Consider the following 13,098-nt stretch of genomic DNA (forward strand, 5'->3'; position numbering starts at 1 on the left):
CAGAGCAGATGGCTCTTTCTGCCCTTCTGCCTATTGCCCTGCTTCTAGATTGAAATGGGAATATGATACCCACAACTCCCGCAGCCATGCTGAGCCTTGAGGTGACCAGGAGGGCAAAAGCAGACTGCCATGAGGGTGTGCACACATTTACAACTAGAGTCCCTGCAAGCCACTGCGTCATCATCCGTCTGCTCTGGCTTGCCTCCTGCTAGGCTTCTTTTATGCAACACCCCCCCCCCAAAAAAAAAGCCTACAACAAAAACATGTCAACAGCTATGTTATTTAACAAACTAACTATGGACCTTAACTGTCTGGCACCGAAGTTTGCACACCTGTAGATGAAGGTACTAATAACACCCAACTCATAGGGCTGTTGTAGATGTTACATATAATACGCACAAAGTATTTAGAATAAGAACTTATAAGCCAGAAGAACTCAACAAATGTAATCTATTGTTCTTATAGGGACGCTGGCACTTGAGTCTCTAACAGTCATGGTGTCAGCAGATGAAAAGTGACCTGGGAAGGTCTGCAGCAGATATTCATTTTTAAATTTCCTGAAGCATAGCTTTGAATCATGCCCTCTATGAAGGAATGAGTCATTTGGCTGGTCTGGGAGTCTGGCAGCTGCTTTTCAGCCCTGCTCTGCTGTCCTCTGCTAGGTCTACCTATGCAATAATGTGCTCTTGGTATGACTCAAACATTGTTTCTTCATGAAAACAGCTCTTTTGAAAATTAAGCAGGATGCTAGTATCAGTGACAGTAATAAAGAAGATAATATGTCTAAGTCGTTTCCTACTTCGAGCATTGGCGTGTTGGCGAAGGTTCTGGACCATGACACGAAGATGCCCACCGTATGTTCATTCCGGAGAAAGGTGGATATTAAAGAGGTCGTTTCCAACCAGAGCGTTTTCCAAAGCTGTGCGATGTCACACTTCTCAGTGCCAGTAGCCAGTTATGGTGCATGATCCACAAGCAAAATTTATAAGTGATAAAGCAATCAAGTCTGAAAACGAAGGAGCAATAGAACCTGCAGAAATCATGAGACTGGGCACATCTTTTTGCTATGGAACCGCTGTCAAATAAATCAGTTATTTTAATTTTATTAATTCCCCCCTCCTCCCTCCAAAAGACTTGGTACACATGTATTGAAAGATATGAAAAAAATCAAGAGTCTAGCAGAATTGAGATAAGGGTAAAAGAATCATGAAAGTGGTGGGAGGACTAGTTCTAATGAACACACCTAGCTCATGGTTTAGGAATGCCACTGGCTGTGATTTCACTTGGGTCAGAAATAACGTTTAAAGACCTTGCAGGAGGGGTGATGGAGGAGTGGCCCCTAGGTTATCTCCTATGTCCCTCTGAAGGGCCTCTCACACCCTCTTTACTCTGCAATCAGAGGCTGACCCGATGGCCCTGCTGAACAGGCCCCCCTGTCATCTAGCTTCTGGCTGGATTCAGCTAGTTGGAGCCCTGGCAGAAGATCAGAGGGAGAGGAGAGACTGCAATCACAGAATTTACTCTCTGGTTTCCCCTCTGGGAGGTTGCCTTGAATTATCGGCATCCTTAGACAGAAGTTTACAACGTCTCTCAAGGCAGCCTCTTCTGCACAACTCTGTCTTTATGAGTTCTCTGATCTTCTCCATTTCCTTTGAGCCTAAAATGGGGATGGAAGATTTGCCACACAAAAAATCCAGAATGATCAGTTAAGTTTGAATTTGGGGTAAAATAGTCAATGTTTAGGTCCCATGCGATATTTGGGACAGACTTCAACTAAAAGAGCATTCACTGTTTACTGGAAGTTCAAATTGACCAGGGAGTCCTTGCTTTTGTATGGCAACCCTAGTCTAAGGGTGCTATCAGCTGCTAACCCTCTGCTCCTTCTGTCCTTTCCCGGTTACCCTACACCTGCCCATACTTTGGAATGACTCCCTTTGTCTATGAGCCATCCTCCAATTTTCCTGATTTGCATGTGCCACCTGTTTTCCCCAGGATCCTGATTCAGTCATCAGACCCCTTAGCTGATTCCTGTCAAGGCCATTTCCTCTCGACCACGTTGAACAAGCGGGAGGCCTGAGCCGGTTCTTGGAATTTCCATACGTGACCTCAAGATGTTCCAGAACAAAAACACTTGAGAAGTATTTGGCCCAGGCCCCGGGTGATATACTGTCCAGGTATAACCGTCTGAAGATGGGCAAAGCCTCCACAGTACAGCAAGAGTCCCGAAGATTTGGAGAGAGGAGTAAACTGTCTCAAATACTCAACAGACCCATTGACTTCTGCGAGGAAGTCACCTACAAGTTGACCTAGAGCAAGTAGCAAGGCTTTAGGCATGACATGTAGCGGCTGATGACCGTAGGGATCTTCCTAAGATGTCCAGGATGAACTCCCTGGGGGAGTTACCACAGTAAACATTGACTGGAAGTAAGGCACTATCAAGCACTAGATGTGAAAAGGGATGCTTGCTGGAGCTTCAATGTTTCTGAGGAGTCAGACTGAGCTCTTCCTCAAGACCACTGCACACCTGATGTGAATGCTTACGATAGATCATGTTTTCCTCAGCCCACCACAAGTCTCCATGTGAACATGCACAAGAAGTTCCTGGACTGTGTAGAGCAAGTGCAGTTAAAGAACAATTACCCCAGTTCTGGTACAACAAGAATCTCAAACTTTAGAATCTGTATTAGTCCCAAGCAATGGTTTAAAGGTTTTCTGGATGGAGGCATGACTTTGAGTATATAAGGGCACAAATCTGTGCTTCATTGACTTGGTGACCATCTCATTCCTCCCAAAAGCCATGACAATGAACTTCAAGTCTGTCCCCATGATAAATGTGGGCAAAAATAAGGAGTCGTGTCCAGCTACCTGTTATTTCTCCCTTATTTGGGGAAAAATACTTGGGAAAGGAAGCCTTGAACTCCACCTGAGCCATCACTGTTTCTAGCCCTTGAACTCAAACCCCACTCTCTTGCCTAGTGTAATGGAAAGGCCAAGCATTAACTAGGTCGGCAGACACATCAATGGTTAGATATGAAGCCATTACCAAATAGCACCAAGACTATAGAATCTGTTCGGAAATCGCTCCACTCCTTCACAAACCTGTGTGGTGGCTACCTTGGGGACCAAACAAATTCTAGCCTTCCTCGTTTTCTAGTTTGAGAGTAAAGGGATGGTAAGTAGCAGATCACACTCATATCCTAGCTGAGAAAATAACTGCCCACACAGTCACCACCGGACTGTGATCAGAGACTTTGTAAACTGGATGTTCGTTCAGATTCCTATCATCATGAAGATCATCAACTTTTTGTTCTGTGGCAAATAAAGAAATCTGAGCCATACTATGTGTGAAATGACATGAAACTCCTCCTGATAGTTTTACACTTCAAACTTTTTTCTTACCTAGCCACACCCACCAAAAATGCCTTCAAAAATGCTCAAGATCAACCCTCTAAATAATAAACAGCAGGCTACGAGGGATTTGAACTTAAAAAATATCAACTAAGTGTTCTTCTTCGCTTCCTTCCAAGCTCTTCTAGCCTTCAGAGAAACTGACCTAGGTGTATTCCTATTAGCACCAGCCGACAAGCCCTCAAAAGATTGAGGGGGAGAAAATCGTGTCTGCTTAATCTTATGCCCTTCTCCAGGGCACATGAAGTTCTGACCTATTGATAGCATCATCATTAAATGACACGTGAAAGAGTTTCGTTTAAGTCGCTGTAGTGAAATAACAAGCCGACCAGTCATACTGCATTTCACTTGCATACAATTTCTATTTGATTTCACCTCTCAAATGTGCCAGCCAGAGTTTGTACCTCCTGCCCACACTCATATCCTGTAAGGTGTTTGCATGCGTCCTGAATGGGGCACTTGCGTGGTCTATGTGCTGAATGCAGCCTGAAATGTGATGGACAGGTCCTGTCATTTCAAAGCATCCCTGGCAGTATGCTTTCTCCAAAATCTCTCAGGTCATAGTAAAATATTCAGGTGACTGCTTTTCTCTGATATAACTTTGCAAGAACTACAACTAAGGAGGAGAAATTTACCAAATTAAAGACTACGGTGAGAGGAGTGAGTTTGTGTAAATAAGCTAAAACTGGAGCCGCAATAAAAGGTGGTTTGGGCTCATTCACAAATGGTGTCACGTGACAAGTGCTGAGGGAATTTCAAAGCTTGATAGTGGCCTGCTGGTCTGTGCCCAGTGAGGACAGATTATTGAATGAGCAGCAACACTTGACTGTCTCCTCTAGAGTCTGGCTCCCACGGTTTCAACCAGTAAGATGTGAAGGCTGTGGCCATTCATCTTGCCTTTCTATTGCTTAGTAACCAAGGAAGGGAGCTAAGTGTCGGAGGAGAACGAAGGAACTTCCAAATAACAATGTGTTTGTGACTTCTAATCTTGGCTATGAGAAAAAGACAATTTGTAAGACCTCGCTTCTTTTCTGACAACATGAAATAACCATAAAAGCAAAAGCTATGATTTTCTGAGGCCTGTTAAAGAATTGAGACTATAGGGCTGAGGCAGTTAGTTTATTCTGCCAACCTGGCCAATAAACATATATGGGGTTAATTGAAGGGCGGAGGGATAAATGGCTCAGTGAGCCTCGCCTTTCGAGTTCTCCGGTCTCTTGCTTTCTGATGGTTGGACCAGGGTCCAGCTGCCTTAGCCGGTTCCCTGCTCAACTGGGAAGGCTCATTTCCTGCAAGACATCCCTGAGGAGAAGCCACATGGACCTTCCCTGATGCAGCCCTGGGTGCTGGAGCAGCCATGTGGAGACCCCTACCAGCATTGAGATGCTTACACATTCACTGACTCAGCTTTCCTCCTGCAGTCGGCATCATAGTGTGTCTTTTGTGAGATGGAGGAGGACTTTGTGGATTGGTGTTGAACATATGGGTTAATGTTGGACCTGTGGGTTGGGGCAGCACTGGGTTAGGATGTTTTCTTGATGCACACTTACCCTTTATATAAAACTCTCTCTTATACCTGAGTTTCTGTGGATTAGTTTCTCTAAAGCACCTAGACTAAGCCAAGGGCCAACTGCCACCCTGCGATCTAGGCAGACAAGCGTAACCAGAAAAGACAGATAAGATGGACTTAACTGGAATAGAAGCTGTTAGAGCCACACACAGAGCTTCACTTTCCATGGCGGGTTCGCTGACTCCTGCTTGGGGTTTGTAGGGAGCAACCAACCAAAAAATCTCCTTCCCTTTGGTGGGGATGTGGCCACTGAAATTCCAGTCTCCAACATCTTAGTACAAAAACACCATTGTAAAGGCAAGTTTATGTCTTCCAGAGTTCAAATAATACTCCCAGAGGATTATTACAGGATTGTGATTGGTCTGATTGCTCCATGTGCATGCTTTGGCCAGTCATTATTTCTAGAAGGCCAATAGTTCTAGCAGCATCCCTTGGAATCGGAAAGTGGAAATTTCTCTGAGAATAGGAGGAGCGTTTATTTCCAGAAAAAAGAGTGAAGAATCTTGAGATAGCAAAAACCACCCACATTCACTGCATTCCACTCTTTGATTCTGTAACATGCACACTTAATCATTATCGTTCACACACACACACACACACACACACACACACGCATGCAAGAAGGGGCACCCAACCCCCCCCCAAAAAAAAACCTGAAATCTTTTTCTAAGCTATGTACTTAAATTTTGTTTACAAAACAACCTTATCACCTTCAAAATACTCTCCAGTACACTTAATACATTTGTCATATCTGTGATTCCATTACTTGAAACATTTTTCAAACTCATCTGTTTGGCTGGCTTACAGCACCTCCCTCATTTTTTTCCTTTACCTCTTCTACATCGTCAAATTGCTGTCCTTTCATGTCCCTCTTTATTCACAGAAGCAAAAGGAAATTACATGGAGCAAGGTCAGGTGAGTGAGGTACCTGGGGTAAGAGAGGCATGCTGGGGTTTTTTTGCTCAAGACTGGCACACTGAGATGGCTGCATGAGCAGGTGCAATGTCATGGTAGCAAAACCAGTCCCCTATCTGCCAGAAATCAGGCCTTTTTTTGTCACACACCGTTACACAATTTTTTCAGAACTTCTGAATAGAAAGCTTGATTCACAGTCTGACCTGGTGGAGGAAACTCCAAATGCACTATCCCCCTCATATTAAAAAAAGAATAAATAAATAAATTTAAATGAGCATAAGATTTTGGGGGGATACTCTCTCGTATATATTATAACTATATATATATAACTATATATATATATATATATAACTATATATATATATATTAGTTACAATATTAGAAGCGTCCCTACTCAATTGCAAATTTCACCACCTTCCCTGAAAAGAAACAGTCATCTTCTGGTCCAGCTTCTCAACATCCTGTGCACCATTGACTAGAATTGGGTACAGCTTCTCACAATAGCAGAAGCTAGGGCTAAGTGAGAAAATTAACCATTCTCAGCATACAAACAAATAAACAAATGGAAAAACAAAACCTGTCATCATCACCTGGATTCTAACTCTAGCAACCCTACGGAACGGTGTAGAATCGCTCCACGGACTTTTCAAGCTTGTAATCTGCATGGAAGCAGCCCTCACATTTCCTCCGTGGAGAAGCCAGTGGGCACAAAATGCGGTATTTTCCAATAGCAGCCAAATGCTTACCTTCCACAGCACCAGGGCTCCTGGCCCTCCACATATCGTTCTTAGGTGCCATCAGGTTGGTTTTTGGCTCACAGCAATCCTATGTGAATAAAATGCCCATTCCTGTACCATCCTCATAAGCATTACTGTCTTTGAACACGTTATTGCAGGCACCGAGTCGATCATTTCTCTGAAGGTTTCATTTCTCTACTTTACAAAGTATAATGTCCTTCTCCAAGAATGCATCCCTCCAGGGACTGGTCCAAAGGACACGAGACAAAGTTACACTAGCATCCTTTCCAAGGAGAATGTTGGTTGTACTTCTAAGCTGGATTGGCTCATTCTTCTGGCAACAGTATTTCAACGATCCCTCAGTAACACCACAGTTTCAATGCATCTGTTTTTGCTTTGATCGTCGTTACTCGTTTCCCAGCTTTGAGGCAATTGAAAAGACCATGTCTTGGTTCGGGTTCACCTTAGTCCTCAGAATGACATCTCTGCTTCCTAACATTTCGAGGAAGCCTTTGCAGAAGATTTGCCCGATGCAATGTGTCGTTTGATTTCTTGACCGATGCTTCCATGGATGCTGATGGTGGGTCCACATCAACTGAAATTCTTGACAACTTCACGATTTCTCTTTTGACATGATATTGCATATTAGTCCCATTGTGAGATTTTTTATTTTGCTTTTATTTTGAAATTTAATCCATTCTGAAGGCTATAGCTATTGATCTTCATCAAAAGTACTTCCAGTCCTCTTCATTTTTAGCAAATGGTTGCTTGTGTCATCGTCACACAGCAGGTTCATGCTGTCTTCCCCCAGTCCTGCTGCCACACCCTTACTGTGCAGCTCCTGGGACTGATCGCTCAACATAACGAACATAAAATGGCAGAGAAGCACTGTAAGCAACGCTCCCTTTTGGTGACTAGAGAAGTGGAAAGAATATCAATATTATAAGCCATGGCCCATGTGCAGATATTAAAAGAATGTATTTATCTGCGGGTGGAGAGGATTCTAGGAAAGTCCAGTTCATCCTGGTAGGTAATCCCCACAGGGATGGCTCTCCCTTGACCACTGAACTCCCAGGCTTCCTCCGAGACGATGTAGAAGAGCTTTTGAGTCCCTTTCACCGACTAAGTCTTGGCACGTGCTTACAGGGGCCTGGAATTGGCCTTAGTAGGTGAGCAACCGCAGGATTTTTTCTAGACAGGCTTCCCAGATAATTTAATTTGTTAAAACTCTGACAACTTTATAGTGGAATCAATTCTAGGAATCTCCATTAACTTGAAACCAATGCCAGAAAGCTTGCCTAATCAGAATTCTTAAATCTGTATCCTGACTTTCAGTTTCTGTCTCTTAGCAACATGCTGTGGTCCTCTGCCCATGCCTCTCCCCCTGTTTGTACATCCACATGGGTGTCTGCTCTAGGACACTTGCAGTGCTGGGCAGAGTTCATGAATCCCTGCCCTCCCCTCACACTGCACCCAATTGAATGGGACCTTATTATATTAACTTATGGGGTATATTATTACCTTGGAGGTGGTGCATAATTGAAAATACTATAAAATAGATCTTTCCAGAAACTCCAGTCTGTAAAATAGTACCATTCACTCAACAAAAATCGACGGGCATCTACTATGTTCCAGACACCAGGCTGAGAATCCTGAGAATCCACACGAATCCCACAAATGCCCTTATAAATGCTTTTAAGGTCCCAGTGCCACTTGGAGCATCCCCAAAAACTCCTCGTGGCTCATCTGAAAACCCCATCACTTCCAAAAGTTTCTACATTCCCCCGAGGCTCATGCAGACCATTAGACCTGTCTCACTCTTTTGTTCAGAATAAGGACTTTTAAGGGAGAAGGTGAATTATCATATGGCATTTTGCAACTTACGTATTTTAAAGCGTAATTGCACTAGCTAATTTCTTCTATAACTTTAGATGTAAAAGAATACAGAAGTTGCCCACCTTTCTATTTTCTAAAAGAAAAAAAATCTATCACTCCTACATTTGCCTTGAAAATCCTTGTGCTGTAAGTGGAAGAACACACTTGCTGTCTTGTGCTTTGGCATGCCCTTTATACTGTCATTTTTCTCCTTGAGGGAAGTCGAGGTGGGAGGACAGGAGCAGAAAGAGGTAAGGGAGTAGAATTAAGGAAGCCAAGAATACTCCCCAGGGTGGAAGGGAAGCCTGAGGATGGAGGAGGGAGAAGAGGTAAGGAAATGTTATTTTTATAAATGTATCAGGGGGAGAAAGCTATAAAGTTTAAATATAAGAAGAGGAAGAAAAAGTCACTCAGAATTCTTCCAAGAAAACAAGAATCGTAGGTGTGTTGTTAACAAGGGAAAAGTTGATAGAAGCCATAAAAGGCTTGATAAAATATATCCATATATACTAAAGCCGAAGGGGGGGAAATGCATAGGCAAAGAAATGCATCCTGAATACTAAATATTGGTCAATTCATTTGACCAGTCCGAGCCAGGAACAAGGCGGGCCACCTGGAAATACAGACACAGATAAAAACAAAACAAAAAATGTTTTCTCAATGTCTGGGGTGTGTGTGTGTGTGTGTGTGTGTGTGTGTGTGTGTGTGTGTGTGTGTGTGATGTAGGAAAGGTAGTATAGAACTACCTCTGTTAGGGGACGATGAAGGAGAAGCACAGGAAGCTATGAAAGGGGATTTGATCTGGTTAGAAAACTGAGGCACCTTCTACCCAGCTGATAACTGAAGCCGGGATTGATAAGGCAAAGGGAGGAGAGAAGCTGAAGAGCCTGCTCTATCCAAGACAGGGCACACTGGGAGCGATCAAGTGCAAGATGCTGCCAGTAGGAGGGATAGTCCCAAACTATGCAAAGCATGGCAAACCACACCCAGGAGTTTTGCCTTTGACCTACAAGTTAAGGAATGGCCATTAGTCCTTTACAAAGGGTCTGTGTTAGAAGCTTTGGATAGAGAGAGAGGTGAGATAAATTCTTGCTAAGGCATAGAAGCTGCCAAGAAATCAATTAATAATCAAAACTTGGAATGTATGAAGTCTGACTCTTGGAAAGTTTTAAATTATTAAGGATGAAATGAAAGGCATAAAGGTCAATATCTAGCTAGACATTACTGAGCTAAAATCCACTGGTATTAGCCATTCTGAATCAGAAATTTTATGGTTTACTGTGCGGGAATGACACAATCAATAAGAATGGCATTACATTTATTGTCAAAAAGGACATTTCCAGATCTATCTTGAAGTACAATGCTGTCTGTGATGGGATTATATCTATCCACTTTCAAAAAATCAATCAATATAATTATTATTCAAATGTATGAACCAAGTACTAAAACTAATGATAAAGAAATTGAAGAATTTTAACAATGTCTTCTGTCTGAAATTGATCAAACATGCAATCTAGATGCACTGGTAATTATTGGCAATTGGAATGCAGAAATTAGAAACAAAGACAAAGGAATAGTCGTTGGGAAATATGGTCTTTGTAATAGAAATTAAGCTGGAGCTTGCATAATAAAATTTTGCATAACCAACGACTTGTTCATAGCAAATACCTTTTCTCAACAACACCCACGATGACTGTGCAAATGAACTTCTTCTGATGCAATACACAGAAATCAAACTGACTACATCTGTGGGAAGAAAAGATGGAGAAACTCAATATTACAAGCTAAAACCAGGCAAGGGGTTAACAGTGGAACAGACTATCAATTGCTCCTATGTAAGTATAGGCCAAAGCAGAAGAGAATTAAAACCAGTTCACAAGAGTCAAAATTGACCTTGAGGGAAGAAGAGGTGAGAACAGCCCCCAGATCGACCAAAGTCCCGATGCCGTCACCACCATGGCCAAGAGAACGGCTGAAGGGGACCTAAGGGAGACTAAAGCCAAGGTGAAGGATGAACCTCGGAGATCACCAAGCTTATCTGCTAAGCCTGCTTCTCCAAAACCAGAGCAGAAGCCAAAAAAGGCCCCTGCCAAGAAGGGAGAGGAGGTTCCCAAAGGCAGCCCAGGGAAGGCTGCTGCTGGCAAGGGGGGCAACAGCCCCCTCAGAAAATGGAGATGCCAACACAGTGGGCCAAGTGAAGTGTGTGTGTGTTTTTGAAACTGTGCATTTCTGGTCACTGTGTTTCAAAATAGTTTGAAATACTGTTTTTTATCAATAACAATGCAGAATTTTGTCTTAATTTTTGGTTTTTTAAAGCTATGTTGTTAGCACACAGAACACTCCATGGCTGTCTTTTGGGGGAGGGGCAAATGTCACCAATAGGCTGTCTCCCAAGCTGGGTTGATGTGGAAGACAGCACTTTGCCCTGTTAGTTGTGAGAGATGCCCTCTGGGTTCCCAGGAGAAGGGATTCCCTGACATTGACCCACGTGAGCCACCTTGGCACAAACAACTCGTGAGAGGGGCAAAGTACATCTTTGGTTTGACATCCTCCACACCCTCTTCTCCCCTCTGCCTTCAGCACAGACTTGACTCCCCCAAACCCAGACACCTGTTGGGAGCTGATCTCAAAACACTGGTTGTGGTATATCGGATGATCTGGACTTTCCAGTGACACCATCCTCATGGCATCCTTCAAAAGAGCAGTGATCCCTGTGTTCAGAGTGTGGATCTTTGGATTGGTATTTCTGCTGGGTCCATTTCATTTCTGAAAGGCAGGGTCGGCTATTGACAAGTTATTCAAACAACATGCTAAATGTGGAGTGTCCACCGTCACGCTAAACGTTCCCCATTCAGAGCATCAGCTGAAGACTTCAGTGGGCTTTGCAGTGGCTTTCTGGTTTGGGTAGTCGGTTGAAGAGGGAGTATGGAAATTGTTGTATGCTGTTAATGATCATTTGCCTGTGGCCTGCCTGAACACCATGATTGTTTATGAAAAGTATCTTGAATAAAGCTGGATACAATTTGGCTTGGGGGGAAATGACCTTGAGTCTATCCCACATGAATTTTGAGAACATCTCAAGAACAGATTTGACACAATGAACACTAATGACAGAAGACCTGATGAGCTGCAGAATAACATCAAGAACATTATTCACGAAGAAATCAAAAGGTCATTAAAAAGACTGGAACGGAAGAAAAGATCAAAGTGGATGTCAGCAGATATGAAACTTGCTCTTAATTTTAGAGTATCTAAGAAAAATGAACTGCATGAGGAAGTAAAAGAGCTGCAGAGAAAACTTTAAAGGGCAGCTCAAGAAGACAAAGTAAAATATTATAATGAAATGTGTAAGAACCATAACTGAAGCCTATGCTCAGGATCTTGCAAACTGAAAGAACTGAAGAACATTCAAGCTTCAAGTTGCAATATTGAAAGATCCTACGGGCAAAATATTGAACGCTGTGGGAAATATCAAAAGAAGATAGAAAGAATACAGTCACTGCAGCAAAAATAACTAGTGGACATTCCACAATTTCAGGAGGTAGCACATGAGCAAGAATCAGTGGTACTGAAGGAAGACATTCAAGCTGCATTAAAAGCACTAACCAAAAACAAGGCTCCAGGAATTGATAGAATACCAATCAAAATGTTTCAATACACTGATGAAACACTGAAAGCCCTCATTCATCTACACCAGGAAATTTGAAAGAAAGCTACTTGACAAACTGACTGGAAAAAGGTCCACATTTGCACCCATTCCAAAGAAAGGTGACCCCAAAACAATGTTTCAATTATAGAACAATATCATTGATATCACATGGAATTCAAATATGCTGAAGAGCATACAACAGTGATTGCGGCAGTACATTGACAAGGAGTTTCCAGAGGTTCAGGCCAGAGCAGAAGATGTGGAACAAGAGATAGCATTGCTGATGATAGATGGATCTTGGTTGAAAGAAGAGAATACCAGAAAGATGTTTACTTATGTTTCATTGAGCAATGGCATTTGACTGTGTGGATCATAACAAATTATGGATAGCCTTGAGAAGAATGGGAAATTCCAGAATACTTCATTGTGCATATGTGGAAGTCGCACATGGCTCAAGAGGCAGTTGTGTGAACAGAACAAGGGAATGCTGCATGATTTTAAATCATGAAAGCTGTGCATCAGGTTTGTATCCTCTCACCATATTATTCAATTTGTATGCTGACTAAATAATTAGAGAAGCTGGATCTTAAGAAGACTAGTGCATCATGGATTGGAGGAAGGCTTATTAATAACCTGCACTATGAAAATGACACCACCTTGCTTGATGAGAGTGAGGAGAGCTTGAAGCACTTGCTGATGAGAAGAAAAGATGGATCACAACTCAATGTAAAGAAGACCAAAATCCTCACCGCTGAGCAAACAGGTAACATGATAAATGGAGAAAAGATCGAAGTTGTCAAGGATTTGTGTCTTGCTTGAATCCACAATCAAAGCTCAGGCAAGCAGCAATCGAGAAATTAAAGGATGCATTGCATTGTGTAAATCTGCTGCCCAAGACCTCTTTAGAGTTTTGAAAAGGAAGGACGTTACTTTGAGGACAAGAT

General features: G+C 42.6%; 1 protein-coding gene across 1 annotated transcript in view; it reads right to left on the reverse strand.

Moving 5' to 3' along the window:
* Positions 1-2,106: 2,106 nt before the first annotated feature.
* The window catches only part of ICOS (inducible T cell costimulator), a 63,566-nt gene continuing 52,574 nt past the window's right edge, over positions 2,107-13,098 (reverse strand). Inside the window, exon 5 of the mRNA XM_075529067.1 lies at positions 2,107-2,306. Within this exon, the coding sequence (XP_075385182.1) occupies positions 2,107-2,306 (200 nt within the window). The remainder of the gene's footprint in view (positions 2,307-13,098) is intronic.

The sequence above is a fragment of the Tenrec ecaudatus genome, chromosome 13 (assembly GCF_050624435.1).
Source record: "Tenrec ecaudatus isolate mTenEca1 chromosome 13, mTenEca1.hap1, whole genome shotgun sequence".
NCBI classification, from domain to species: domain Eukaryota; kingdom Metazoa; phylum Chordata; class Mammalia; order Afrosoricida; family Tenrecidae; genus Tenrec; species Tenrec ecaudatus.